At 50.5% G+C, this 26,936-nt stretch overlaps 6 protein-coding genes across 9 annotated transcripts; 5 read left to right on the top strand and 1 right to left on the bottom strand.

Moving 5' to 3' along the window:
* The first annotated feature begins 13 nt into the window (after nucleotides 1-13).
* LOC120958361 (leucine-rich PPR motif-containing protein, mitochondrial) lies at nucleotides 14-5,011 on the top strand. Its single transcript, XM_040381101.2, has 4 exons — nucleotides 14-193; nucleotides 377-558; nucleotides 649-994; nucleotides 1,075-5,011. Exons 1-4 carry the CDS (start codon nucleotides 57-59, stop codon nucleotides 4,745-4,747), a joined length of 4,338 nt encoding a protein of 1,445 aa, XP_040237035.2. The 5' UTR covers nucleotides 14-56; the 3' UTR covers nucleotides 4,748-5,011.
* A 532-nt stretch (nucleotides 5,012-5,543) lies between these two features.
* LOC120958364 (very long-chain specific acyl-CoA dehydrogenase, mitochondrial) lies at nucleotides 5,544-10,363 on the top strand. Its single transcript, XM_040381106.2, has 4 exons — nucleotides 5,544-5,834; nucleotides 7,529-7,958; nucleotides 8,178-9,440; nucleotides 9,515-10,363. The coding sequence occupies exons 1-4, from the start codon at nucleotides 5,770-5,772 to the stop codon at nucleotides 9,653-9,655; spliced, it is 1,899 nt and encodes a 632-aa protein (XP_040237040.1). The 5' UTR covers nucleotides 5,544-5,769; the 3' UTR covers nucleotides 9,656-10,363.
* Nucleotides 10,364-12,458: 2,095 nt separating this feature from the next.
* On the top strand, nucleotides 12,459-14,494 carry LOC120958365 (very long-chain specific acyl-CoA dehydrogenase, mitochondrial-like). Its single transcript, XM_040381108.2, has 3 exons — nucleotides 12,459-12,710; nucleotides 12,789-14,057; nucleotides 14,124-14,494. Exons 1-3 carry the CDS (start codon nucleotides 12,459-12,461, stop codon nucleotides 14,475-14,477), a joined length of 1,875 nt encoding a protein of 624 aa, XP_040237042.2. The 3' UTR covers nucleotides 14,478-14,494.
* A 477-nt stretch (nucleotides 14,495-14,971) lies between these two features.
* LOC120958363 (very long-chain specific acyl-CoA dehydrogenase, mitochondrial-like) lies at nucleotides 14,972-17,144 on the top strand. Its single transcript, XM_040381105.2, has 3 exons — nucleotides 14,972-15,259; nucleotides 15,342-16,610; nucleotides 16,681-17,144. Exons 1-3 carry the CDS (start codon nucleotides 14,972-14,974, stop codon nucleotides 17,032-17,034), a joined length of 1,911 nt encoding a protein of 636 aa, XP_040237039.2. The 3' UTR covers nucleotides 17,035-17,144.
* A 225-nt stretch (nucleotides 17,145-17,369) lies between these two features.
* On the top strand, nucleotides 17,370-21,163 carry LOC120958362 (very long-chain specific acyl-CoA dehydrogenase, mitochondrial-like). 3 transcript variants are annotated; one of them, XM_040381103.2, is made up of 4 exons: nucleotides 17,370-17,520; nucleotides 18,961-19,153; nucleotides 19,238-20,719; nucleotides 20,785-21,163. In XM_040381103.2, exons 1-4 carry the CDS (start codon nucleotides 17,444-17,446, stop codon nucleotides 20,923-20,925), a joined length of 1,893 nt encoding a protein of 630 aa, XP_040237037.2. In that variant the 5' UTR covers nucleotides 17,370-17,443; the 3' UTR covers nucleotides 20,926-21,163. The 3 variants fall into 3 exon arrangements, with proteins under 3 accessions (XP_040237037.2, XP_040237036.2, XP_040237038.1); XM_040381102.2 differs by lacking the exon at nucleotides 17,370-17,520 and adding an exon at nucleotides 18,303-18,545; XM_040381104.2 differs by lacking the exon at nucleotides 17,370-17,520 and adding an exon at nucleotides 18,572-18,690.
* An 869-nt stretch (nucleotides 21,164-22,032) lies between these two features.
* On the bottom strand, nucleotides 22,033-23,748 carry LOC120958366 (leucine carboxyl methyltransferase 1). Of its 2 annotated transcripts, none has more exons than XM_040381109.2 (6): nucleotides 23,618-23,748; nucleotides 23,196-23,482; nucleotides 22,921-23,104; nucleotides 22,496-22,847; nucleotides 22,228-22,422; nucleotides 22,033-22,141 (listed from the first exon to the last, which is right to left on the bottom strand). In XM_040381109.2, exons 1-6 carry the CDS (start codon nucleotides 23,721-23,723, stop codon nucleotides 22,105-22,107), a joined length of 1,161 nt encoding a protein of 386 aa, XP_040237043.2. In that variant the 5' UTR covers nucleotides 23,724-23,748; the 3' UTR covers nucleotides 22,033-22,104. The 2 variants fall into 2 exon arrangements, with proteins under 2 accessions (XP_040237043.2, XP_040237045.1); XM_040381111.2 differs by having other exon boundaries at nucleotides 23,594-23,684.
* Between the last annotated feature and the right edge of the window lie 3,188 nt (nucleotides 23,749-26,936).

Genomic DNA, 26,936 nt, shown 5'->3' with positions numbered 1-26,936 from the left:
TTGACAGCCGAGCGAGTTGTCAAACGCATTGTTCGCGCACGCTTTCAACAGAAAACATGGCCTCGATACTGCGGTCGAGCAAATTTGTGCGATATTTCGCCGGTTTTGCACGAAATCTAGTGTTCAGCACTGCCCGCGAAACGGAAAGCAGCTTCGTCCAGCAATCGCAATGTTTGTGTGGTAATTTCACCAGGTAAGGGGTGCGGAATTTTCCACCACAAACCATCATAGCCTCGGTGGGAGCCCGGTGCCCCACACACCAGCAAAACCCGCCCGGCACAATTACGCAACATGTCCGAGGCACCGAGTACCACAGGGGCGGCTCCTTGTAATTTACGAAATGAATTAATTTAAATGTTTATTTTCCTTTTTTTAGCGGTTTTGCAACTGCTGCCACCAAGAGCAAGAATGGACTGGACCGGTCGCTGAAGCGGCTGGACGAAGACGTGCGCCGTTCGGGCCGCATCTCCCGGCGGGACCTGGAGGAGGTGCTGGAGGAGATCCGCATCAATCGTTCGGCCACAAGCGCACAATCCCTGCTGGTGATTCGGTGCTGCGGTAAGACGCGATTACATCACCCTTAAAATCAACAAAACATAAAACGGCAATTTCACAATCATGTATCATCCCACCCCCGTCCCACATTAGGCAATCTGGTGCCGGAAGAGTTGCCCGAAGTGCGTACCGCGCTGGTGCAGGAAATATGGAAAACGCTCAAGAACCTGAACGTGGCCATGGATGTGTCGCACTACAATGCGCTGCTGCGCGTGTACCTCGACAACGAGCATCCGTTCTCGCCGACCGAGTTCCTGGCCGACCTGCAGTCGAAGGGCATCGAGCCGAACCGGGTCACGTACCAGCGGCTGATCTCGCGCTACTGCCAGCAGGGTGACATTGAGGGTGCAACCCGGATCTTGGAGTTTATGCGCGAAAAGCAGCTGCCGGTGAATGAGTACGTCTTTAACGCGCTCATCATGGGTCACTCGCAGGCAGAGTAAGTAGAGGCTGTTTTGTGGAACACATTTAACGGAAATTTAAAACGAAACATTACCTTTTCTTTTTTTGATCTTGTAGTGATCTGGAATCGGCAACCGGAATCTTGGCGGTGATGGCACAGGCAGGCCTGCAACCTTCCGCCGACACGTACACAACGCTACTGTGCGGTTACGCCCGCAAGGGCGATATTGATTACATCTGCAAAACGATCGACAGCTGCGAGCAGAAGGAAATCTTCCTGCTCGACAAGGACATCCTGGAAATCATCTACTCGCTCGCCACCAACGGCCATCCGGAGAAGGTGGACCGGCTGGTGGAGAAAATTCGTCGCCAGGCCGGCTACAACCAGGACGCGGTGAACGTAATCCTGCGCCTAATCAACCGTGGCTACGAGGAGGTAGGCCTGAAGGTGCTCCGTACGATGCCCCGTGCATCGAAGAACGACGGTGAGCTGGCCAACACTGGCAGCTTCCTTGTGCGGCAGCTGGTGCGCGCCAAGCGGCCGGCAGAGAAGGTGGTCGAGATTTGCAAGGAGCTGCAGGACGGCGGCATGAACGATCGGGCCTACCTGATCGCCCTCGAGGCGGCACTGAAGGGCGGCGAGGTTGAGCTAAGCTTTGCCCTGCTGGAGGAGCTGGTGAAGCAGAATCAACCGATCCGGCAGCACTTTTTCTGGCCGCTGATGTGCGCAAACGACCCCAAGTGGACGAAGGAGGAGCGCACCGAGCGTGTGCTGAACGTGCTGCGCTCAATGGCGGAAAAGTTCAAGATCTACCCGAGCGGCGAGACGGTGCGCGAGTATGCCGTGCCGAATCTGCCGGTCAGCAACAGCGAGATCGTGATACAGCTGCTGCGCAGCGCTGGCATATCGCTGGCCGTCGCTAGCTCGAGCTGTGCGTACGTCGCGCTCGAGCGGAACAATCTCAAAGAGGCGGCCAACATTGCCGCCCGCTACCGGGCGTTCTATTCGCCCGGCATCTACCGCAAACCGCTGGCGCAAGCGCTGCTGCAGTCGCGCGACGTCGACTCGTACGTGCGGTTCGCGCGTGCCATGCACGATGGGCTGGTGCGTAACCGGTCCGGGGAGGAGGAAAGCGAGCCGGTTGCGGAGGGGGAAAGCAACGGAAACAGCACGGAAGCGGTGCAGGCCGAAACGATGGGCAACTTGATCTACGACGCGGTGGGTGCGTTCAAAACCGATCGGGTCGAGATGGTGCGCAAGATACTGACCGGGTTCGTCAATCAGGGGCTTTCGATTAGCAACGGACTGGCGGAAAAGATCCAGGAGCGAATGGGCAGCGAAATGACGGCCGACATCTCGAGCATGCTGTCGAAGCTGGCGGCGGGCGATTTGGAACCGATTGAGCTGGAACGGAAGCCGGCTCAGGGTCAGCAGCGGCAAAAGACACCGATCGCCAGTCTGTCCGTGCCGCAGCTCGAGCGGCTGGTGGCGGATCTGGAGGCGCGCAAGGAAAACGCCAATGCGGTCAAATCGCAACTGATCCGGTCGGTGATTCGGTCGAACGATATCGACAAGACGAGGGAGGTGCTGCAGAAGCTGGAGGGCGAAAACTACATCGTCAGTCCGGGCGTTTACGGCATGATGATCGACATGCTGGCCACGAACGGCAAGCTCGAGGAAGCGTTCGAGCAGCTGAAAGCAGTCAAAGCCAAGCAGCCCGACTTCCAGCTGGATCGCGTCAAGGTGGTACGGTTGGCGCACAGTCTGCTGGAGGCGGAGCGGTTCGATGAGGCGCTTGCGTTCCTGCAGACAAACGCACCGACCGCCGCGACCGCGGTGGAGGCGGGCAAGGAGCAGGAGGAGCCGCAGCGTGAGGTCGACTTTGTGTACAACAGTGCGTGCTGGCGGCTGCTCAACACGCTCGCGGATCGCGGCAGCGTGCAGCAGGTGAACCAAATGTTTGACCATCTGATGGACAAGGGCTACATTACGCCGCAGAACATTTTCCTCGGCTCGCTCATCAAGGTGCATCTGGTGCGAGACGATCTGCCGGCGGCGATGAACACGTTTGCCGACATCTGCCAGAAGCACCGCACGACGCCGTGGAAGACGGAGCTGACCTGCCGGTTGATACAGGCGGAAGATGCCACCAACCTGCAGCGGCTGACCGATCTCAGCACGGAGGTGCACGGCGAGGTGAACAGTCTGTACGATCTCGTGTTTGCGTTCGTCGACTGTGGGCGCATCCGGCAGGCGCGCAAAATACTGGAAACGCCCGGCCTGCGCACGCGCTACCAGCGCATCCAGACGGCGTGCGAGCGCTACCAGCAGGAGGGCAAAACGGCCAGCCTGGAGGGGCTGATGGAGGCGACCAAGGATTTGAGCCACATCGACCGGAGCGAGATCTACCACAAGCTGCTGCAGAGCTACATCGCCGAGAAGGATGCGGAAAAGTCGCTCGGGCTGTGGACGCGCATGCAGGAGGAAAGCGTCTCCCCGTCCGACGCGTTCCTGACGGAGTTGGGCGAGTTTTTGAAGAGCAATGGGTACGAGGTTCCGTTCGCAATGCCTGCGCAGGCAGTGAAACCGGCGAAGGAAAGCCAACCCAAGCAGGCGAAGGGCGCTAAACAGGGAGTGGCTGCTGCCACAGCAGCACCGAAACCATCGGCCAAACAGGAACCGAAACGTCCCCAGTCCAGCGGCCCCATGCGTGAGCTGAAGCTGGCAATTAAAGCGAACAACCCGGACCGTATCCTGGCCGCTTACGAAGCACTGGACGGAACGAGCGCCCAGAAACCCAACCTCACCGAACAGTCGGCCGTTATTGAGGCGCTCGTCAACCGGGACCGTCTTAGCGAAGCGTCCAAGCTGGTGCTGGACCTGTTGGAGCAGAAGCTGTTCCCGATTCCGCGCACCTTCAAGTACTTCCTCAACAAGCTCGCCATCAGCGGCGATGTGGCGACCTTCGACCGCATCGGTGCGCTCATCTCGGACGACCTGAAGCGGCAGATCTCGTTCGACAATCGGCTCTGCCACGCGAACGTGTCGAACGGCAACGCCGACCAGTACCTGCGCCAGCTGGAGGAAGCGGTCGGCAGGGTGAAGGACAAGGAGGAAGCGATCGCGGCGGCCAAGCACTTCCCGATCGGTGGCGCTTCGGGCATCCTCGCCAATCACCCGGAGCTGCACGAGCGCTACGAGCAGCTGGCGGAATCGTACGCCAAATGGGGCCTGCTGGCACCGGTGAACGCTCTCTGGATCCATTACTTCATCGACGGTGCGACGGAGAAGGAGAACGGCATCTGGACGCGCCACCTGAGCGACAGCTCGCGCATCATGTTCCAGAAGATCATCCAGCAGGCGCGGGAAGCGAAGGACGAGGTGCTGTGCCGCCGGCTGATCGAGAGGCTGCGCGACTCGAAGGTGTCGGAAAAGGGTAAGGGGCTGATCTACAGCTGCATGCTGGACATTCTGGTGGCGAAGGAGCGGCCGGAAGAGGCGCTCGCGACGCTGGACGAAGGGCTGAAGGTGACGTGCCTGGAGAACCTGAACCGGACGGCACTGAAGCGGCTGCAGGAAAGCTTGGCCGCGAAGGGCAAACCCTTCCCGCACACCATTCCGGCGAAGAGTGGCAAGGCGGCGGCCCGGGACCCGTCCTCCACCAGCAGCAGCGACAGTGACAGCGAGAGCAGCAGTGACGAGGAAGCGACCAAAGCGGCGGCCAAGTCTGCCAGCAAACCAACCACCAGTAGCAGCAGCAGCAGCAGCAGCAGTAAGAATCTGTCTTAAGGCATTTGCAAGCGTTCTGTGACGCGTTGCGTTTTCTAGCTGTAAGTGTAGATCCCCGAGAAGCTTTAGAGAAATATCAGGACGACGTCACGAAATCATCTTCAAAGGCCACGCGCACCCTCGCGGCCTTTGTATTTAAATCAACCAGCATTAGTCACAAACCATAGATTATGTACGTGTTTAGGTATAGTTGGTTTTTGTTTTGCTTTGCTCGCTTATTGGGAATTGAGCGTGAGCACAATAAAATTCCAAGCCACAACTTAACGCTTTTTTTGTTCATTTCTTTTGGGTTATTTGCTGGGCCGAATGTACGAGGGGATTATCGCCCAAGATATCAAAATGATAACGGAAGAGATTAGACTAAAGCCTTTCTAATCCCCGACAGTTTGTTTGAGGATGGAAAATGCAGTTTGAAAAATAGAGAAAGCGCGCATTGCAACACGTGCTCCTAGGTGCTCCCGCTGCAGCAGCTGTTTTCCACGTGCAATAGTAACGCTTAATAACGCTAACGCAATCGTAACGCTTACTATTGACAGCTCAACAAAGCTATTAAGAGGGTTGTACACGGGCCATCAAACGCTGTGGAAATCAAGACGTCCCAAAACTGAGCAGCTATTCTTGATAATTCCGTTCCGTTTGATTAAAAAATCGCTAAGGTTATGTAAAAACTGTTAAATCTACTAGTTTTAATTCAATTTTTACAGCAATATTGTTTAATTGCCCACTTCGCCTCATCACACTGCTTTGTAACACCTTGTAATAGCCCGCATATAACCACCCTCGGGTGTCATTAGTGTCATCCCCGCTGTCGGGAGAGCGCAGTTAACGTAAACACGTCGCAGCAAAAAGGGACGACATCGCAACCAGTCCACACAGAATTTCTCGTTCATTCGTCGCCATCGCACGCCGTCGTAATCGCTCTTTGTTCTCGTCCGTCCCGTCGGCTCTATTGTGTGTGTGTTCATTGTGTGGTGCAATAAATAAAAAAGAAATTGTCCTAACTACAACATCGCTGCAGCAAAATGATGCGCATTGGGCAGCTGGTTGTGCGTAACTCGCAGAAGGTTAAGGGCATCGAAATTCGAAGGTAAGCGGGGGAGGACCGAAAAACAAACTATTTTTAGTGAACTCGGGCAAGGCGCTGGTGTATGCCTCCGAAAGGAGATTGCGTAGTGTTGAGTAACACACAAGCCCTTTTCCGTTCGCATTCGCGTAGCAATGACCTTGAAGACCTCGGACGGGAACGTGTGTGTAGTTACTTCCTGTTTCTGTTCTGTTAAAAACGGGAAAACACAGAGCAAAAGGAATGAGTGTGATTATGGCTGAATATATAGGTCAGAAGCTTTCGGTAATCGCAGCGCTCCTGAAAATTCCCCACCCGTTAATGACGGAAAGAGAGGGAAAGTAAGAGAGCGCCATTGCGAGAGTGAGAAAACGTACGGCGAAAAGAGCGAGCGTGTGAGCAGAAGAGCGAGCTCGCATGAGCTACGCTGATGGACTTTGTACTTTCGTCTCGCCGTCATTTACGTAAACAACCGACCAGCAGCACGGGCACGATGATGCTGATGATGATGGTGACGATGATGTTGACATGCCAATTGCGTTCACGTGTAGCGGCTTTCCTTTGCCTGGTGGCGTAAAATAAATGGCAAGCAATGGTTGGCAGTTGGTTTTGTTTTTCCCAAATGCATTTTCACACCCTGCACGAGCAGCCATGGGGAAGTAATTCGTACGAGCAAGAGGCGTTTATTTCATTCATTCGCTTAAATCTATTGCCTATTGAATGCTGCTTTCCTACTGATAAGATATCGCCTAACGGCGCGGAATAATCAAGAACTTTGGAAAGAAATCACTGTGTAGCTTCATGAACATGAAGCGAGATAGGGTTGAACTGCAACAACTAGATGGGGCGTTATAAAGGTGTTTAATTCCGTTAAATAGAGATAAATGGACAACATTAGTTAATAATAATGACCTGAGTCATACATCAAGTGAAGACGGAAGCCGTTTGGGTCATGTTCCAGAACCAAAAGTGCTTCAATGGACCGTACGTGATTCTCTGTACCTGTCATACAATTAGTGGAGGGAGCTCGGAATCGGGCCTACCCGATTCCGTATTGGGAATCAATTCCGGAGCTTATTCCGGTGCTCGAATCGATTCCGGAGTTAGCTGCGGAACTGATTCCAGAGTTGACTCCTGAGCCTATTCCGGAGTAGACTTCGAAGCCGATTCTGAAGCCGATTCTTGAGCCGATTCTAGAGTTGATTCCGGAGTCAGCTCTCGAATCGGAACCGATGTTGGAATCGCAATTTGCATCAGCAACAGAATCAGGATTGACTCCAGAAATTAAACTAGCTTCCAGAATGAGAATCTGTTCTTGAATTGTAATAAGAGGTTTCAGAAGCGAAATCAGTATGGGAATCTCCTTGAGAATGGATCGTTCACAAGTAAACATCATTGGACTCAAACGCCTATTCTTATGGAGATGCCAAAACCTACTCCGATTTCCAAGCCGATTCTAATTTCGGAGTAAATTCCAATGCCGGAGCCGATTCCGATTCCGGTACAATTTCCAGAGCTGATTCCGGAATTGATACCAGAATCGATTCTGAAAACTGATTTCGGACCTTCTAATCGGAATTGATTCCAGAAAACTTCAGAACTAGCCGAAATCGATTCCGACGAAAACTTCATTTTTCCCATCACTACACACAATCAAAACCCGCAATTACCCAACATGAATTAACGACACCAATTTTCCCTTTGCTCCCCTCTTCCAGATGCCTTTCGGCTGCCCCACAGGCCAAACAGGCCGAAGCTCAGCAGGCCACCCCATCGGAGGCGGAAAAGCGCCCCAACATGTCCTTCCTGACCAACATCTTCCGCGGCCAGGTACAGCCGGCCCAGGTGTTCCCCTACCCGGAAGCGCTGGACGCCGAGCAGAAGGAATACATCGCGTCCTTTGTCGATCCGGTGACCAAGTTCTTCGAGGAGGTAAACGATCCGGTCAAGAACGACGTGAACGCCTCAATCGATGAGAAGACGTGTGAGGCGCTGTGGGATCTCGGTGCTTTCTCGCTAATGGTGCCGCCCGATTACGGTGGTCTCGGACTGAACAACACGCAGTACTCCCGCATGTGCGACATTATCGGTGGACAGGATCTGGGGCTGGGAATCTTTATCGGCGCTCACCAGAGTATTGGCTTCAAGGTACGTTTCGTGTGTGTTACTCGCACACGTGTTTGATGATCTCGCGATAAGAGCGCAGATGAGATTGTTTAGATGCACCGGTTTCCGCGCTCGCGTAACCCTTGTTCCAGGGGGGGGGGGGACGAATGCATTACAGGATGCTAAGATGTTATTGAAATACCCTTCAATCACAACCACCCGCTATAATCGTCGATTTGTTTGTTTTTCTTCCCCCTGCAGGGCATCTTGCTGTACGGTGATCAGCGCCAGAAGGAAAAGTATCTGCCGATGGTGTCCACCGGTAAGGTTTACGCCGCCTTTGCGCTAACCGAACCAAGCTCCGGCTCGGACGCCGGTTCGATCCGTTGCCGGGCGGTAAAGTCGGCCGACGGCAAGCACTACGTCCTGAACGGATCGAAAATTTGGATCTCGAACGGTGGCATCGCCGACATTATGACGGTTTTCGCTCAGACCGAAGTGGAGGACCCGAAGACGGGCCAGAAGAAGGACAAGGTGACGGCGTTCATCGTGGAGCGTGGCTTCGGCGGTGTTAGCAGCGGTCCGCCCGAAAACAAAATGGGCATCAAGTGCTCGAACACGGCCGAGGTGTACTTCGAGGATGTGAAGATCCCGGCCGAAAATGTGCTGGGTGGCGAAGGGAACGGATTTAAGGTGGCGATGAACATTCTGAACAACGGTCGGTTCGGTATGGCGGCCACCCTGTCCGGTACGATGCGTGCCTGCATCCAGAAGGCGGCCGAGCACGCCACAAACCGCGTGCAGTTCGGGCGCAAGATTGAAACGTTCGGCGGCGTGCAGGAGAAGCTGGCCCGCATGGCGATGCACCATTACGTGACGCAGTCGATGGCGTACATGATCTCGGGCAACATGGACACGGGCTCGCTGGACTACCATCTGGAGGCGGCCATCTCGAAGGTGTTCGCGTCCGAGTCGGCCTGGTACGTGTGCGACGAAGCGATCCAGATACTGGGCGGCATGGGCTTCATGAAGGACTGCGGGCTCGAGCGCGTGATGCGCGATCTGCGCATTTTCCGCATCTTCGAGGGTACGAACGACATCTTGCGGCTGTTTGTGGCGCTTACAGGCATCCAGTACGCCGGATCGCATCTGAAGGAGCTGCAGCGTGCGTTCAAGAATCCGGCCACCAACATGGGACTGATCTTTAAGGAAGGTTCGCGCCGTGCGATTCGCAGCATCGGGTACGGCGGTACGGATCTGAGCGCGTTCGTGGCCGATCCGCTGAAGGTGCCGGCCAAGCAGTGCTCGGAGTGTATCGATCTGTTCGGGCAGACGGTGGAATCGTTGCTGATCAAGTACGGCAAGAAGATTGTGGACGAGCAGTTCCTGCTGAACCGGTTGGCCGATGCGGCAATCGATACGTACGCGATGGCGGTGGTGCTTTCCCGTGCCACGCGATCGGTGCGCAAGGATCTGCCCTCGGCGGAGCATGAAGTTTTGATGACCAAGGCGTGGTGCCATGAGGTAGGATGATCGTGGGGTGGACTTTTGAGCGCCATTAGTAATAATTTCTAACACATTCTCATTCCTATTTGCAGGCCAGCGATCGTGTGCGGGTGAACATTCGCAAGATTAACACCGACTCGTTTGTGAAAAATTACGGCGTCATGTCGCAGATCTCGAAGAACATCTGTGCAAACAATGGTATCGCGCACAACAACCCGCTGGACATTGAGTAAGCGAGTCTCTAAGTGCACGTGTGTGTATGTACAGCGATCGAACTCCGAAAGCAAACCCGCCCGCCCGAAGATTCCTTCGACATTTCGCCCAAGGAAAGTTTCTGCAAGTGAATCGTGATAGTGAAGCGGTACCAACAAAACGAACCACACAACGGTCCAGCTAGCCTGGCCGTCCACGGCAGCCAGAGAGTACGCACTCGCGGGAGATCTGTCGGGAGGGGGAGAAGAAGCCACACTACGGCTACTACGGAACCAAATGAGTAGAAGTGTAGTGTGTGCGCGTGTGTAGATGTAATAGTTTAATTATTTCATTTCCCCCTCTCTTCAATTAAGTCGCTCTCAACTTGGTAGAACAATCTATTTTTACTATTCTATGGTTTTTTGTACAACATTTTATCACCCCGAAGATGTAAAGTTTGAGTTCTTTTCTAAGACATACCATCTCTCTGATAGCAAGCATATTTTACGGACACTTATTCCACTGCTAGCAAATGGTTTTTTTTTGTGTAAGCTACAACATCACCCCCAACTCCAACTACTAATGTTAATGTACACTTCTCCTTAGGTTTAATGATATACAATGTAAATACAACAAAGAGAGCCTCAGCTAAATCAGCCAACTCTGAAGGGAATTGCACGAGTGATCTGCACTAAAGATTTATAATGGTGGTTAAGCAATAGACAAATCATTTCATACGTACCTTTAAACGATTTTCCGTTTTCTAATTGCCCTTTTATGTGTGATCCGAAACATAATTCATTCTATGATAGGTTGTAAAACTGCAATGTGCCGGGATGCTGACGGAATCTCCTGATAGACCAGCGGGAAGTGATCGAAAGGTGGTAGTGCTGAATCTGAATGGAGCAGAGGCGGGAGAGGCTGGCGCAGGTGGCAGAACATGGCAACCGCCACAGCGGCAGCACAGCAGCAACAACAGCGACAGCATTGGAGCCGACGACGAGGTGCTCCCTCCATCTTTGGATGAGATAGTCAACGCCATCAAGCAGCTTAAGAGCTATAAGTCTGCTGGCAGTGATGGACTGGCGGCCGAGCTCTTCAAGATGGGACCGGAGAGTCTTACCGAAGAAATGCATCAGCTGATCTTGAAAATCTGGGAGGAAGTACCGGAGGAGTGGAAGCTGGGTGTTCCAGTCTACAAAAAGAGCGACAGGCTGGATTGCTCGAATTTCCGAGCCATTACAGTTCTGAATGCCGCCTACAAGATCCTGTACCAGATCCTCTTCTGCAGACTTGCGCCCCTTGCTACAAATTTTGTCGGCAGCTACCAAGCTGAGTTTGTTGGAGGCAAATCCACCACCGACCAAATTTTCACTCTGCGGCAGATCTTCCAGAAGTTCCGAGAGCGCCAGACCCCTACGCATCACCATCACCCTACGCGACACCACAGACCGGAATGAGCTATGCAACATTATGCAGCGGTACCACTTCCTTGGGAAGTTGATCCAGCGGTTAGAGGCTACCATGAATAGGGTGTAGTGTAGGGTGAGAGTATCGAACTTGACGTCGGAATCGTTCGAATCCCACAGGGGTCTGAGGCAAAGCGACGGACTCTCCTGCCTGCTCTTCAACATCGCCCGGGAAAGTGTCATTCGAAGTGCGGTGCTAGACAACGATATCCGTGGCACGATCCTGTATCGGACTCTCCAATTTCTTGGATTCGTGGATGACAACGACATCATCGGCAGGACAACAGCAAGGCGTACACCCGATTCAAACGCGAAACAGCAAGAATTGGAGTAGCCGCAATGAGACGAAGACGAAGTACCTGCTTGCCGGAGACTCAGACCATCTGGGAAGCAGTGTATTAGTTGATGACGACGATCTCGAGGTAGTAAAGGAGTTCTGCTATCTTGGGACGATCATTACTTCGGACAACGACATCAGCAGTGAAATCCAGATCCAGAAGACTTCAAGCCCGCACGAAATGTGAGATATGTCGCACATTGATTCGCCCAGTGGTCCTCTATGGACACGAGTCTTGGACCATGCCGAGCGGAGGATCCAAACGCTCTGGGCGTGTTTGAGCGACGCATCCTCCGGACCATCTTGGGTGGTGTGTTCGAGCATGGAGCATGGAGGAAACGGATGAACCACGCTTGCTGAGTTGTACGGTGAATCGAGCATCCTGACGGTGGCGAAGGTTGGCAGGATACGATGGTTGGTGCATGTCATGAGGATGCCGGACTCATGTCCCACCAAGAAGGTGTTCGACAGCGATCCCCAGTTCGGCCTAAGTTGCAAGGAAGCACAGCGAACTAGATGAGTGTATCAGGTGAAGCGAGACCTGTTGGAAATCGAGTGTCTACATGGATGGGAGGCTGCAGCCACGCACTGAGAGAGACGTTAAAATACTAAGCTTAATTTTCGGAAGAATATCTTCGAACGCGTGGCTTCAAATATTTGAATTCTCAAGCAATATAAGAAAGAACACGTTCAAAATCCAGTAAGAAGGGCAACAGATAGCCCGTAAAAAGTGCAAAGTTCGCCCACTTATCGATAAACGTGACCACAGTTTGTGCAAGGCCGGCCTGCACATTATCAGCCTAACCGGGTGCGTCCAACAAGAAATGACGTGCATTTTTCGCAATGCGATTTATCCTGCGCTTTACCTTTTCCAGCGACTTGATAAATCCTCGATTGGATAAGACGGGTTACGCACGAGCGCCAGTTCGACCTGTGCATCATCGTGCAGTATTTTATCGCAAGACAGTCACAGAGCAGTAGAACTCAGTGTTGTTCCGGCATAACGACATCAACGTTGCACTCTCGCGCTTTCCCAAAATGTTTCGTTTAAATACTATCCCACAAAGGTTTGTTCGATGGAACAAGGTGAATTATCGTGCTGTTAGAAGTGTAGCAGTGAGAGCTGCTTCATCGCTGTCGAACCCACAACGCCCTAACCGATCGTTTCTGATGAACATGTTTGGCGGGAAACTCGAAACAGCAGAGCTGTTCCCCTATCCGGAACCACTTAACGCGGAGCAGAAAGAGTTTGCGGCAGCTCTAGTCGATCCTGTGCACAAGTTTTTCACGGTAAGTGTGATCGCGATGAGACACTTTTCTCTTACTGCCTTATTCTAATGGCTTGTTGTTCCCCTTTTTGTGTTGCAGGAAGTGAACGATGCCGTCCGAAACGATGATACGAGCAACGTTGATCGTCGAACGATCGACGCGCTGTGGGATCTTGGACTTCTGGCCGTGTACGTACCGCCGGAGCTCGGTGGTTTGGGCCTGTGCAATGTGCAGTCCGTGCTGATGGCCGAAATAAGTGGTAGCTACGATCTGGCGCTCAGCTTACTCATCGGCGCCCACAAGAGCATCGGGACGAAGGGCATCCTGTTGTACGGCAGTGAGCGACAGAAGCAAAAGTATCTGCCCTTGCTAAGCAGCGGGCGTGTGTTTGGTGCATTCGCGCTCACCGAACCGGGGACCGGGTCGGATGCGGCATCGATAAAAATGAAAGCAGTGTTAAGCCCGTGCGGCACCTACTACACCCTGAACGGTTCGAAGCTGTGGATATCGGGTGGTGGGTTGGCCGACATCTTTACCACCTTCGCGCAGGTGGAGTCGGTCGATGCAGCGACCGGTGAGAAGCGTAACAAAATGACAGCGTTTATTGTGGAGCGAAGTTTCGGTGGCGTTAGCACCGGGCCGCCCGAGGACAAGATGGGCTTGAAGTGTTCCGTCACGAATGAACTGTTTCTGGACGATGTTAAAGTGCCGGTGGAGAATGTTTTGGGTGAAGTTGGGAGTGGGTTTAAGATTGCGGTGAACATTCTGAACTCTGGCCGGTACGGGCTGGGAGCGATGCTGTCCGGGACGATGAAGACGTGCGTTGAGAAGGCAGCGGCTCATGTCAGTGACAGGGTGCAGTTCGGACGGAAGTTGATTGAGTTTGAAAATGTGCAGGAAAAGCTGGCGATGATGACGACTCAGCAGTATGTGGCGCAGAGCCTAACGTACATGGTGTCTGGGAATATGGATAAGGGTTCGGTGGACTTTCACCTGGAGGCGGCCGTGAGCAAAGTGTTCTGTACGGAGGCGGCTTGGAACGTGTGTGACGAAGCGATACAGCTGCTCGGGGGGAATGGGTTCATGAAGTCCAGTGGATTGGAGCGGTTTTTGAGAGATATAAGGGTGTTTCGAATTTTCGAAGGGGCGAACGATGTATTGAGGATGTTCATTGCCTTGACGGGTATGCAAAAGGCGGGGAAAGATCTTCGTGGGCTGCAGGATGCGCTAAAGAATCCATTTTCGAACATGGGAGTGATCTTCACTGAAGGTACAAAGCGAGCAGGACGCAGTGTTGGAGTTGGTGGAACGGATTTGCGTCCTTTTGTAGCAAGCGAGCTTCAAAATGCAGCCAAACAGTGTGCTGAGGTACGTTGTAACTGCTAGAAATAAGAAATTCCTAATATTTGATTATTTTTGTCCTCTTCATCGCAGAGCATTGATGTCTTTAGTGCCACAGTTGAATCTCTCCTTCGAACACATGGCAACGGAATAGCGGAACGACAGTTCCAGCTCGCCCGTGTTGCGGATTGTGCTATCTTTATCTACTCGATGGCCACCGTACTGTCCAGGGCTAGCCGTGCGGTAAAGTTGAATCTTCCCTCCGCGGAGCAGGAACTGCTGATGGCACAGATCTGGTGCAAGGAGGCAAGTGATCGTGTCCAGCAAAACATTCACCGTATCCAATCGAAATCTTTCAAGGAGAACTATCAACGGATGGCAACGGTAGCCAGCTATATTTCCAACCAACGAGGACCGACGTACACGAACCCATTGGAAATAGACTAATAACATGTGAAAAATGTTGAGATTTGGAAGAAAAGCAATAAATATAAAATAGTAATAAAAATGTAAACAGATTTTGACCACTGCTTCTCTGAACCGTTGTGCTTTTTGGTCCAAAACGGCGCAATACGAGATAAGTTATGGGCTCCTACCCCCGTCCTCGGTCAATGGTCGAATGGAATTCCCCTAACCTAGGCAAAAATGTCTGCAAACTCCCGGTGGGGTAGCTTGAGTTCATAAGCCCCTTCTGCCCCATACTAGACACGGTATTACATCCACTTCCGTTGCAGACTCACACGCAGATACCTGCCGCCGGTGGAAAGATAGTGAAGTTTTCGCGTCGATATCACCGTTATCCGATAAACCCCCCTGCATACGCCCCGAACGACGCCACCGTGTGAACTCTGATTTAAAGTAAACTTTAGGAATTCGGTTGCGGGTCAGTTTTGAAACAGCCGCAAACTGGTTCACACGTGTCGTTTCGCCGTATATCCACCATGTTGCAAGTGGGCAAGAACATTGTGCTGACCGCCTCAGTTCGTCGCGCGGTGCAGTTGCAGTGCAGTGGAGCAGTGGTTAGAAATGTGTCCTCTAGCGGTGTAGTGAACGCGAGTGCCGCTACCCAGTCCAGCAGCGATCAACCGAAACCGAACCGATCGTTCGTGATGAATCTGTTCAGTGGGAAGTTGCAGACGGCGGAACTGTTCCCCTATCCGGAGCCGTTGAACGAGGAGCAGCGTGAATATGTGCAGGCTTTCATCGATCCGACGGTTAAGTTTTATACGGTACGTTGAGGGAGATTGGGAGCTATTGGAGTTGTTGGGACTCAATTTTGGATTTTTGGTTGTTGTTTGTTTTGCACTCCAGGAAGTTAACGATGCAGCTAGAAACGATGCGACGGCCTCGGTGGAGAAAGCGGTCGTGGATGCGCTGTGGGAGCAGGGCTTTCTTGGCCCGTTCATTCCAACCGAGTACGGTGGACTGGGACTCTCCAATGCCCAATCCGTCCGGTTGTCGGAGATCTCCGGCAGTTACGATCTCGGTATGTCGATCTACGCCGGAGCGCATCAGACGATCGGTACCAAGGGCATCCTGATGTACGGCAACAAGGAGCAGAAGGAGAAATATCTTCCCCAGCTAAGCACGGGCCGTGTGTTTGGTGCATTCGCACTCACCGAACCGGGAACTGGCTCGGATGCGGCCTCGGTCAAAACAAAAGCCGTCCTAAGCCCGTGCGGAAAGTATTACATACTGAACGGTTCGAAGCTGTGGTGTTCGGGCGGTGGCATTGCGAACATCTTTACCACGTTCGCGCAAACCGAGGTGGTTGACCCGAAGACGGGCGAGAAGAAAAGCAAAATGAGTGCGTTTATTGTGGAGCGTGGCTTTGAGGGTGTCAGTACGGGTCCGCCCGAGGACAAGATGGGCATCAAGTGTTCCGTCACGACGGAAGTGTTTTTCGACGATGCAAAAGTGCCGGTGGAGAATCTGTTGGGTGAGATTGGCAATGGGTTTAAGATTGCGGTGAACATTCTCAATTCGGGCCGGTTTGGGTTGGGCGCGATGTTGTCCGGGACGATGAAGACGTGCGTTGAGAAGGCGGCCGAGCATGTGAGCAATCGGGTACAGTTCAAGCGAAAGTTGGTTGAGTTTGAAAATGTGCAGGAGAAGCTGGCGATGATGGCGACGTATCACTATGTGGCGCAGAGCCTAACGTACATGGTGGCGGGCAATATGGATAAGGGTTCGGTGGACTTTCATCTGGAGGCGGCCGTGAGCAAAGTGTTCTGTACGGAGGCGGCGTGGTATGTGTGTGATGAGGCGATACAGCTGCTCGGAGGGAATGGGTTCATGAAGTCCAGTGGGTTGGAGCGGTTTCTGCGGGATATGAGAATATTCCGAATTTTCGAAGGCGCGAACGATGTGCTGCGGATGTTCATTGCTCTGACGGGCATACAGAAGGCAGGAAATGATCTCCGAGGGCTGCAGAAGGCATTGAAAAATCCACTCGGAAATATGGGAGTGATCCTGGCGGAAGGTACGAAACGAGCAGGACGCAGTGTTGGAGTTGGTGGAACGGATTTGCGTCCTTTTGTTGCAGGCGAACTTCAAAATGCGGCCAAGCAGTGCGCTGAGGTAAGGCGAAGGAGATATCCCGACATTTCTCATCCTCATTGAACATTCCCACTCTCCATTCCATTTCCAGTCAATGGACATGTTCAGCAAGACCATCGAATCTCTGCTCGTGAAGCACGGCAAAGGCATCGTCGAGCGACAGTTCCAGCTCGCCCGGGTAGCGGACAGTGCCATCGACATCTACACCATGGCGGCCGTACTTTCCCGGGCGACCCGTGCCTCCCAGCGGGGACTTGCCTCCGCCAGCCACGAACTCCTGATGGCCCAGATCTGGTGCCAGGAGGCCAGCAGCCGCGTGCAGCGCAACATTAACCGCATCCACTCGGGCAGCTTCAAGGAGCACTATCAGCGGCTGGCGCAGGTCGCACGGAACGTGTCGGAACGGCGCGGCCTACCGCACACTAATCCGCTGGAGATAGATTAAGTGTGTTTGTGCTTTACAATACCTTCCCCCAGTTTTGTAGATAAACGATAATTATCTTAGCACAGTAAATCATTGACGGATAATAATAGAAAAGAAGGAAGAATACACCACGTGCAATGTGTCTTATCTTAGTTCTTTTCCCCGCCGGCCCGGCGGGGCGTTTTATCACAAATCGAATGAAACCGGTCAGCGGGTGTTATCTATTTCCTTGAAGTCCAATCGGTTGCGGCTGCAGATTGTAATCCGGTTCCCGAGTATTAAGGGTTTTTTGGTTGTTTTATTTTAGTCTTTTTTGTGGAGTGCATGAAAATTCATACTAAAACTGGTGCGATGCAACTCGCGAACCGGTCAGTCTCGTGCTTACCGTCGTAATTGGTTGGTGAATCGGAATCGGTCAGTGTACGGCAGAATGTTGCGTTTGGGAAGTCGTTTGATTGTCGCAAGGAATGAGCAGTCGTCCAAGGCCATTCTCGAGCAATGCTGCAGGCAAGTACTTTATGGAAAGGAAAGAACGAACCTGTTGCATGGTGGAAGTGAAAATTACTCACCTGGAAGGCTAAAACAGAGGCTGGAAAGACTTCACGGTTAAGTGACGTCGTCTTCCAAGGGATTTTTGAAGGATAAATTCATGTAACGTAGATATGGTAGACATTGATTCACTGATCAACTACGTTTTTTGCCTTTGAAGGTTGTAGATGAGTCACAACAATTCTTATGAACATCTTGGAGGAGTTTTTCTGATTTTGAAGGGATTTGTGGTGTAAAGGTTCTGGATGTAGATCCTTCCGCCATGTTGTTGTCTGTGCTTTTCCATAGTGTGTTTTGCCTGAAAAAATATACGATACTCACTGTAAGTCCAGACTATCGAAACAGGTTCCAAAAAGAGTTTGAATTTCTTACCGTTTCTATAATTGATTTTCGCAATTAAGAAGGTGCCACTTTATTTCACAACATTACCCAATGACGTCACTAGAAGAATAAGGCGCTTGAATTCCAAACCTTCACCGTACTTCTGCAAATTGCTCAGTATCCACAAGGACAGCGCTTACTGTGATCAACCATTCCAGAGCAATATTTCGAGAAAACAACCCCTTCTGAAGTGTCAATGAACGAGCGCGCCCGTTCGATTGTTGATAAACAATGTGCGTGTGGGGAGCCGCGCAGCAGCCGCCTGCTCGCGTATTGCTTGTTCGTTGTTCGCAGTTCCGCATCAAAGCAACACGCGCGCGAGAGAGGGAGCGTACACGCAAGCGAGAGCACGCGAGAGATTTGCGCAAACTGTCATCAATGAGCAATTCCTCCACTCCCTTGGGTTTGGTTATTCGCGTATCGGCTGTTGACGTATACGCACACGTACTGTGAGCTGTGGCGGAAATTTAATACCAGAACACACTTAAAATCGACAAAATGCATCGCTTCCATCGGCTGGTCGGAGTGTCCAATCGAGGCGTAGTGGTGGCGTGCGATACTAATGGTGCCGCCTGCTGGCTGGCTGGCAAAAGCCAGCAAAGGTAAGTTGTGCAGTAGGCGGCGAAAGTCGGTCAGTGTTTCGGTATTTGCGCTACGCGGTTGGACTTTGCACCCTTCCGCTGGTAGATAGAAGCAGCCAGGGCTACACTTGCGCGTCTAAATCCGTGATGAAATCGTAAAAGCGCGGTGAGTTGGCAACATTCGCCACAATGCGGTGTCGACTGTGAACTTTGTAACGGGGAAGCCGGGTCGCTTAACCGGGTGGCTCAACTGATAGGCGAGCGTGTGTGCGTGTGTGTCTGTGCGTATGGAGATAATGCGCACTCAAACCTTGGGTCAATGACGCACAGGGCGGTGTGTCCGGGAGAATGGGAATTTGTGTGCAATTTATTCCACCCGTGCCAATTGAAGCAAATGACCTAATGCTACTTCTTCTTCTTCTTCCTTTTATTGCAGATGGCTTTCCGCAACGCCGCAAACGAAACCGAAGGAGCGCGCCGCGGCCGCCCCCACGGTCAACACCTCGTTCATGGCGAATCTGTTCCGTGGCGAAATCGAACCGCTGCAGGTGTTCCCCTTTCCCGATTCGCTAAATCCGGACCAGAAGGAGATGATCGGTTCGTTGATTGATCCGGTCACCAAGTTTTTCGTACGTTGGAACCTTTTTTTTCAACCTGTTGCTTACATGAACTTTCTTAAGATATATTAATAACCTACTTTTCTCAATTTTTAGGACGGCTACGATCCAGTCAAGGCGGAAAAGAATGGCGGCCCGGACGAGGCCACGTTCCAGAGCATGTGGGAGATGGGCCTGATGGGCATGCAGGCACCGGAGGAGTACGGTGGACTTGCCCTGCCCAACACCGGGTACGCCCGCATGGGCGAGCTGGTCGGTGCGGCCGATTTGGGGCTGGCGGTGGTGTTCGGCGCCCACCAGAGTATCGGCTGGAAGGGTGTGCTGCTGTACGGTACGGAGGAGCAGAAGCGCAAATACCTGCCCCAGGTCGTCACCGGTGGCACAATCGCTTGCTTCTGCCTGACCGAGCCAAGCTCGGGCTCGGACGCTGGTTCAATCCGCAGCCGGGCGGTGAAATCGGCCGACGGTTCACATTACGTGCTGAATGGGTCGAAAATCTGGATCAGTGGCGGTGGGCTGGCGGACATCTTTACCGTGTTTGCGCAGACGGAGGTGACGGATCCGAAGACGGGCCAGAAGAAGGACAAGGTGACGGCGTTCATCGTGGAGCGTGGATTCGGGGGTGTGACCAGTGGGCCGCCGGAGGATAAAATGGGCATCAAGTGCTCGAACACGGCCGAGGTGTACTTTGACGATGTGAAAATCCCGGCCGAAAATGTGCTCGGTGGCGAAGGGAATGGGTTTAAGGTGGCGATGAACATCCTAAACAACGGTCGGTTCGGTATGTCGGGCACGCTCGCAGGTACAATGGCCCACTGCATCCGGAAGGCGGCCGAGCACGCGACGACACGCGTGCAGTTCGGGCAGAAGATTGAAAACTTTGGCAACGTGCAGGAGAAGCTGGCCCGCATGGCGATGCACCAGTACGTGAGCCAGTCGATGGGGTACATGATCTCGGGCAACATGGATGCGGGCCACACGGACTACCATCTGGAGGCGGCCATCTCGAAGATCTTCTCGTCCGAGGCGGCCTGGTACGTGTGCGACGAGGCGATCCAGATACTGGGCGGCAACGGGTTCATGAAATCGAGCGGGCTGGAGAAGTTCCTGCGCGACATCCGCATCTACCGGATCTTCGAGGGTGCGAACGACATCTTGCGGCTGTTTGTGACGCTTACCGGCATCCAGTACGCCGGGTCGCATCTGAAGGAGCTGCAGCGGGCGTTCAAGAACCCGACGGCGAATTTGGGGCTGATCTTTAAGGAGGGTTCGCGCCGCGCGGTACGAAGCATCGGGTACGGCGGCACGGATTTGAGCACGTTCGTCGTTGACCCGCTGAAGGAATCGGCCGCCCTGTGCGCGGACAGCATTGATCGGTTCTCGAAAACGATCGAAGCGCTGCTGATCAAGCACGGGAAGGGCATTGTCGATCAGCAGTTCCTGCTGATCCGGTTGGCCGACTCGGCGATCGACATTTACGGCATGTCGTGCGTGCTTTCGCGCGCTAGCAAGGCGGTGCGCGAGAATAACCCTTCCGCCGAGCATGAGCTGCTGATGGCGAAGGCGTGGTGTGTGGAGGTAAGTTGAAATGGCGTGAAAAGGGAGGTTAGAATTCGGAACTAAATCCATCTTTTACGCTGCAGGCAAACGATCGAGTGCGCATCAACATCCGACGGGTGAACAATGGTGTGTTTGTGAAGAACTACGACACGATGAGTGCGATCGCGAAGAACATCTGCGCCCGGCAGGGAATTGTGCAGTCGAATCCGGTCGGAATTGCGTAAAAAAGGGGTGCCAGGGTGACCTGCTGCCATCATCACTACACACACCACACCATATGCAACCATATATTGTGATAAAAATCGTACCGAAATTAAAGCGCGTGTTAATTGTCGTTGTTACGTTTTCTACATATCAAAACAGGAAAGTTTAAAAGAGACGGAACTTTTTGCTTTTTTTTGACACGACGTTTGATTTAGATTACTTTATTTAAAATAAATAATAACACAACATTCGCAGACACATGCTATGTAAGGAACACATGAGACCAATTCCGAACCCTGCTACGGTTTAATCCTGATTTTTGTATTTTTAGGTTTTGTTGTATTTTGTATGTTTTTTTTTTGGCTACAAACTTCCAATGCCTTTTGTTCTGCCATCTTTGTACTGCCACATTGCAGCGGGTGCAAAAGGTATTGGTGGGGGACCGATGCTTGGCTCATAAGATTTTGAATAAGAAAACGGTTTTGGGGGCTGTTGGAAGAGATGTACTTTAAACACGGGGCCACCACTTCGTTCGATTTCTATTAAATTAAACGAGTTGTTTCGAGAAATTCGATGTATTTGACTGTGTGCGCAGATGATGTCCAATTTGTTATACCAACCTATCTACAAAAAAAAAATCCCACCAACCAGCCAGTGCAGTCTCTTTTCAGGTGCTGGAGAGAGGAGGGCAATTAATGGGATGAAAAAGGAGGTGAATGGTATTTTTGCTGCTTTTCGTTGTTGAAAACTATGCTACATCAGAGATACAATGGTATGGATGACATCAGGGGCAAGAGTGGTGGAGTATGTCACCCACCAACACACATACACACGCACACACACTTTAATGAACGTCTAGAGACTGTCCTATCGGTCCGGCCGCGTTCTATTGGCCCTTAGAAGTAGGGTAGGACAAGGCGGGCTGATACGAATAATACGAACCGTGTGCAACAAACGTTTAAAATACGATTCAAAGGTGCTAAAGATCGTTACGGTTGTGTTTTCATTCTTACAAAGAGTTGATTGTAGAAGTTGACGCTACCGCCACGTGCTGAGGTAAAGGGGGATTAAGATGAGTTCGGGGTGGTTGTAGGGGGTTCGGCGTTTTGTTTTTAGTTCCGATCGTTAATATGTGTGGGGGGGGGGGGCTTTTTAAAATGTTCATCCTGTTGTTGTTGTTGTTGTTGCAGCGCGTGCGTTTAGTCTATGTTCAGCGAGGAAAGCTGCTTTTCCACCCTGAAAATACAGCAGTACAGCAAGAGAGCGAACGTTAGAGTAGGCGATCGTTGCTAGGGTGCAAATATGCTGCAAAATATGCTTACGTAATCTCCACGTCCTGAAACAGGTCCCCTATCCAGGCGATCGAGATGCAGTAGTGTTGAAACAGCTGCACCAGCAGCTCCGCCTCGTCCAGCATCTCGATCCGTTCGGTTCGTGCGCGCTCCGACGCGGGAATGCTGTGGTAGATCTGCACCATATCCCACGCCCTGGCACCGTGCCAGTTGCACTGCAGAAATCTGTAACGGGGGTTATAAATCGCGCAATCAAATCGTGACGCTGATCCGTCTCATTACAGTGTTTCGATTTTACCTGGAAATCTGTGCGTCAAGCGATACGCATGAATCGACGCCGGCTAAGCTGCAGCCCCGCTGCCGCAGGTTGTTCAGCATCACCTCGCCGAACCGGTCGTTCATGTTGACCTGCTCGTAGTTGACGAACGCGGCCGTCTTGAAGTTGGCCGCGAACCATTTCAGCAGATTGTGGCAGTTCTGCGGCTCAATGTACACCAGCACACACTCGGCGAGGAAGATGGTCGGCACGCTGTAGTCGATCTCGGACTGCTGCAGCTTCAGTGCCACCTCCTCGATGTTGCGAAGGTCCACGCCCACTATGTGGTAGTTGGTAGAGTGGAGATCGGTCGGGCTGAGGCGCACTTCCCCATCTGCGGGAGGGAAGGGAGCGAACATCGGTTTGTCAAAAGAGGTGAGCTAATTAAACATTTATCTCCCTCCTACCTTCGACGTGGATTTTCTCAAGCAACACTTTGTTTCGCTTGATTTGGTAACATTTGCGGGAGGTAACGTTGGGGAAGTCGAGCTCGACGAAGTTGGTCACCATGTGGCCGGCCTCCCGCAGCCTCCAGTACAGCGTGTCGAAGCCGCAGCCCAGATTCACGATTTGGCATTTGTCTCCGGTTTTCTAGAGAAACAAAAAAGTAAATAAATCATCACCGTCAACGACTGGCATTTTACATACGCACACTCCCACACACATAAACACACCAACTAACCTTGAAAAACTTTTCAATGCACATCTCTATACCCTTGACGCGGGCATAGTAGCCCCGGTTTATTTCGGGCGCCTTGCGATCCGGGTTGCGCACAAAGTGCGCGATGTAGTCGTCCTTCCAGTAGCCCAGCTTCACCGCGGACCGTTTGCAGTTGCTCGCGTCATCGTTGGTGGAGATGACGGCTTCGTCGCACGGATGGAAACTCGGTGGTTCCATTTTTTCGGCGCTCACCTTTCGCTCGGTCGGTCGTGATCGGGGTCTGCTGTATCCTGCGGAAGGATCTCCGCCTGCAAGGGAAGAGAGCGTTTGCTTTTAGCCTTATTCAACGCGACGTGAAAAAAAAACACAACGCTGGGATAGAGCGAGGGCTAGCTTAGCAGCTAAAGTGCAGCGTTTACCCTTTTCCGTAGGTATAAACAAACCTTTTTGAGTATTTTTCACGAAACACAAATAGAAGACTTTGGTTCTGCGAAGGAGGATGATTTTTTGTTGACAGAGTCTCGATTTGACAGTTGTGAATTTGTCCATTTGGCCGATTGTTTTGAACGTACATTTGCCCATAGTCCAGCGTATGCAAGGCCCTACACAGACGCTCAGTTTAAACGGTAAAACATTATTTAAAAAAATATTCGAAAGATAGCTATAACATGTTAGAATTTTTTAAAAAAGAGAGATGCGTTTTAAAGAAAAACAGCAAACAATGTGTTAATCTCGCACTACTGACCAATTTGTCAACAATCGGTGGTACTGGGTGCTCGTGTTTCAAGAACGCCTAAAAGTATGCAAACAGTACAACGTCTGAGTATTTTCATAAACTGGGCAACAGATTGAGCAAATCCTATTTCAGCTTAAAGTTGCCCAAAGGATAATACCGTACTTTGGCGAGTACAGTAGAGCGTCGAATATCCGGGCAGCTCGGGACCGGACGGTTGCCGGTTAATCGATTTGCACGGATAATGGTCTAAGAAATGTCAAACGCATATAAAACATATGAAATTCACTAGTTTTATCATTAATTCACCTAGAATCAATCGATTAATCGTTAGTAGAATATTATTTTAATCAATAACAGTAAGTTTAACAACTGTTCATGAACAAAAATGAATTTCGAAAATACCCATAGACACTACAGAGCTGCACAAGAAACTGGTTACCCAATTGATTATCGCTGCAAACTTTCGCCGTACGTATGAACAGCTGTCAGATTTATGCGCACGGTTAAGCCGCCCGCCGGTTAATCCGTCCCCGGATAATCGACGTTCTACTGTATAACGACCCCCTTTTTGGTCAAATTAAGGGGGTCGTTATACATGGTAAAATACAGCACTTTCTTAAATTATTATATTATTAATGTGTAGCAATTTTATCGAGAAGAACATATTTGGTAAAATCAAACATAGCTTAATCAATTCAGGCAAAATATAATATCGTTTTAATATATGTCTTTGACCCAAGCGCCACAGATTAAGCTTAAACGACTGGAAAATTGAATATCCATAGTAAAAAAATGAAAGCTCCACAGCTTCATTGGTTTGATCAATAGATGGCGTATTAAAACTGATTATTATATTGCTATCCTTTTCTTGCAATGTGTTTCGACAAGTTTCATCTTATCATGACCTATATAGTCTTCTAACTTTCTGAGCAAAAATCCATATGAATGGTCGTGTGGTCAGATACGTGGGTATCAACACCAACGACCATTACTCAAATCTCACTTGCTTCAGTGCTGGTGGTTTCCGTTGGAGTTTAGTATTTAAACAATCGTATCGCCGTTCTAGTTCTAGCGATGTATAACTTCAATGCGAAACCATACAACAGTACAGAGGAAATAAGAAAGCTCTCCTCCAAGCGAGGAAGCTCAACTGGTTGGGGGGTATCCCATCAACAGAGAGCGCCACCAGCTTTTTTGCTATTTTTAGAATGCATGAGTCGTTTGCCGTCTGCTAAACGAAGTCTTTCTATATTCCGTTTAGGTAGAGACCTTGAGTCTTTTAGAAGCCGTTTAGTGGTCGTTTAGTGGATTTGTGGCACTTGGGGATATAAACTTAAATGATAGTTTACGGAACAAATGAGCCGAATTCTAACGGTAGATCCCATCTGGAACATTGAATTGTTGCTGCTTGATTTTTTTTGTTCCTGTAATACAGTAGAACGCCATTTATCTGTGGTAATGAGGTCTCGACCTCGCCTGCATAGGTCGTATAATACGGCTAATAGGTTGAAGTATAGTTTTTATCACAATTTCGTGCAGTTTTTAAAATGTTGTGTTACGTCTGTGACCAGTATTACGTCTGTTTCAGTAGTCAGTTTTTAAGAAGGAATGTATGTTCAATGAAAATATTTGAAATTTGCCATGAATCTTTGTGTTTTTAGTGTTGACAATGTGCTCTGATTTTTTCCAATACCTTCCTCAGCAAGGAATGTCTCCTTTGTATTGAACTGTAATTTCACAATAACACGGTCACTTAACACGGGCAGTCGGATAAAAGGTACCCGAATAAACGGCGTCACACTGAATGTTATTTGTGACACTTGTTTACTTGTTGTCATCACGGGTTCAAACCTAGAATAAACCGGGAGAACTCCAAATCACATGATAGACCTTGTGAAAACCCCACAAATCTTTGTGACCTTATGCAACAGAATGATCAAATCTATCCCATAGCTGGCTAACGAAGGCTTTTACGCACCTGTCATGTTTTATGTTATGTTTTGTAATCCGATGATGTAATACTAGAGTCAAACAGAAAAACATACATAAAAACTTTTTTTTTCTTTAAAAGATGCATGAATATTTGAAAAAAATACGAGCTTCTGCGTTTTAAACGAATTCTTCAGTTTAGTACAAGAACACTGTAGAAATTCAGTCACGTGGAGCTCCCGAAGGGGGTCTATAGGCTTCAATCATACCACTCCGTGTTTCTCTCTTGGTCCTTCTACGGTTGAACTAAACCCACGCTCGAGTCTTCTGCAGAGTTAACTTTCGTGAAACTGCTTAGAGCAGAGGATTTCAACCTTTTTGCAGCTTTTCCCCATGTGTGGGGTGCATGTAGGATTGCATTACTTCCTCACAAATTATTGAGCGGGTAGTATTCAATTTTAAGTATGGTACTTAACCAAATTTTGACCAGATTTATTTGATAATTAGTCCAAATGTTCCAAAGAAATTTGCAATTGCAAAAATACTGTTCGTGCTATAAATTTAGTCAACTACGAGAATACGTTAACGAAGAAGGTGTGTGAGTTTAATATAATTTAATAAAAAGTATATATTCATGAAGTATATTTCATTTTGAAATTTAATTTCATTTGGCTAGTTCTGATCATGAACATTACAAACTTCGAAACTCATCAGCTTCTCTAAAGTCACAGTTGGTCATATATTACAAGAAGTGAACTAGACACAATCCTGCAACCGTCAACACATTGGACAACGGAGAGATGATGTACGATAAGCAGCACCGGTAAAAGAGTAACCAAAACTCACCAAAACACCTTCGCACGGTACGACATTTTAAAAGGCCTGTAACGCTTTGTTTTAAAACATATCATTACTTGTTTTAAAAAAGCTCTTCTGTAGTTTACAAACATAGCGCATTATGTTGCTGTAGGCTCTTGATATTTTTGCTAAAGATAAACCGTATGAAGGCTAGATCAAACTGGGGCAAGAAACTTTATCCTCTAGTTTCTAGCTAGACTTTGTTTTGGTCAATTCAAACCTTCTACTAGAAGCGTCAG

The sequence above is a fragment of the Anopheles coluzzii genome, chromosome 3, assembly GCF_943734685.1.
Source record: "Anopheles coluzzii chromosome 3, AcolN3, whole genome shotgun sequence".
Lineage (NCBI taxonomy): Eukaryota > Metazoa > Arthropoda > Insecta > Diptera > Culicidae > Anopheles > Anopheles coluzzii.
Note: the sequence above shows the minus strand (reverse complement) of the source record. Positions and strands in the feature narration are given on the sequence as shown.

Bases quoted from the DNA above. Each gene is read 5' to 3' on its own strand.
- LOC120958366 (XM_040381109.2), bottom strand. From the start codon at position 23,723: ATGGACAAATTCACAACTGTCAAATCGAGACTCTGTCAACAAAAAATC. The intron at 22,423-22,495 runs GTAAAATCGAAA...CCCCCGTTACAG, and splicing joins CTTGACGCACAGATTTCCAG to ATTTCTGCAGTGCAACTGGC. The intron at 22,142-22,227 runs GTAAGCATATTT...CTGTATTTTCAG, and splicing joins TTTCAGGACGTGGAGATTAC to GGTGGAAAAGCAGCTTTCCT.
- LOC120958363 (XM_040381105.2), top strand. From the start codon at position 14,972: ATGTTGCAAGTGGGCAAGAACATTGTGCTGACCGCCTCAGTTCGTCGC. The intron at 15,260-15,341 runs GTACGTTGAGGG...TTTGCACTCCAG, and splicing joins CGACGGTTAAGTTTTATACG to GAAGTTAACGATGCAGCTAG. The intron at 16,611-16,680 runs GTAAGGCGAAGG...TTCCATTTCCAG, and splicing joins CGGCCAAGCAGTGCGCTGAG to TCAATGGACATGTTCAGCAA.
- LOC120958364 (XM_040381106.2), top strand. From the start codon at position 5,770: ATGATGCGCATTGGGCAGCTGGTTGTGCGTAACTCGCAGAAGGTTAAG. The intron at 5,835-7,528 runs GTAAGCGGGGGA...CCCCTCTTCCAG, and splicing joins AAGGGCATCGAAATTCGAAG to ATGCCTTTCGGCTGCCCCAC. The intron at 7,959-8,177 runs GTACGTTTCGTG...TTCCCCCTGCAG, and splicing joins ACCAGAGTATTGGCTTCAAG to GGCATCTTGCTGTACGGTGA.
- LOC120958362 (XM_040381102.2), top strand. From the start codon at position 18,442: ATGCATCGCTTCCATCGGCTGGTCGGAGTGTCCAATCGAGGCGTAGTG. The intron at 19,154-19,237 runs GTACGTTGGAAC...CTCAATTTTTAG, and splicing joins ATCCGGTCACCAAGTTTTTC to GACGGCTACGATCCAGTCAA. The intron at 20,720-20,784 runs GTAAGTTGAAAT...TTTACGCTGCAG, and splicing joins CGAAGGCGTGGTGTGTGGAG to GCAAACGATCGAGTGCGCAT.
- LOC120958361 (XM_040381101.2), top strand. From the start codon at position 57: ATGGCCTCGATACTGCGGTCGAGCAAATTTGTGCGATATTTCGCCGGT. The intron at 194-376 runs GTAAGGGGTGCG...TCCTTTTTTTAG, and splicing joins TTGTGTGGTAATTTCACCAG to CGGTTTTGCAACTGCTGCCA. The intron at 995-1,074 runs GTAAGTAGAGGC...TTGATCTTGTAG, and splicing joins ATGGGTCACTCGCAGGCAGA to TGATCTGGAATCGGCAACCG.
- LOC120958365 (XM_040381108.2), top strand. From the start codon at position 12,459: ATGTTTCGTTTAAATACTATCCCACAAAGGTTTGTTCGATGGAACAAG. The intron at 12,711-12,788 runs GTAAGTGTGATC...TTTGTGTTGCAG, and splicing joins CTGTGCACAAGTTTTTCACG to GAAGTGAACGATGCCGTCCG. The intron at 14,058-14,123 runs GTACGTTGTAAC...TCTTCATCGCAG, and splicing joins CAGCCAAACAGTGTGCTGAG to AGCATTGATGTCTTTAGTGC.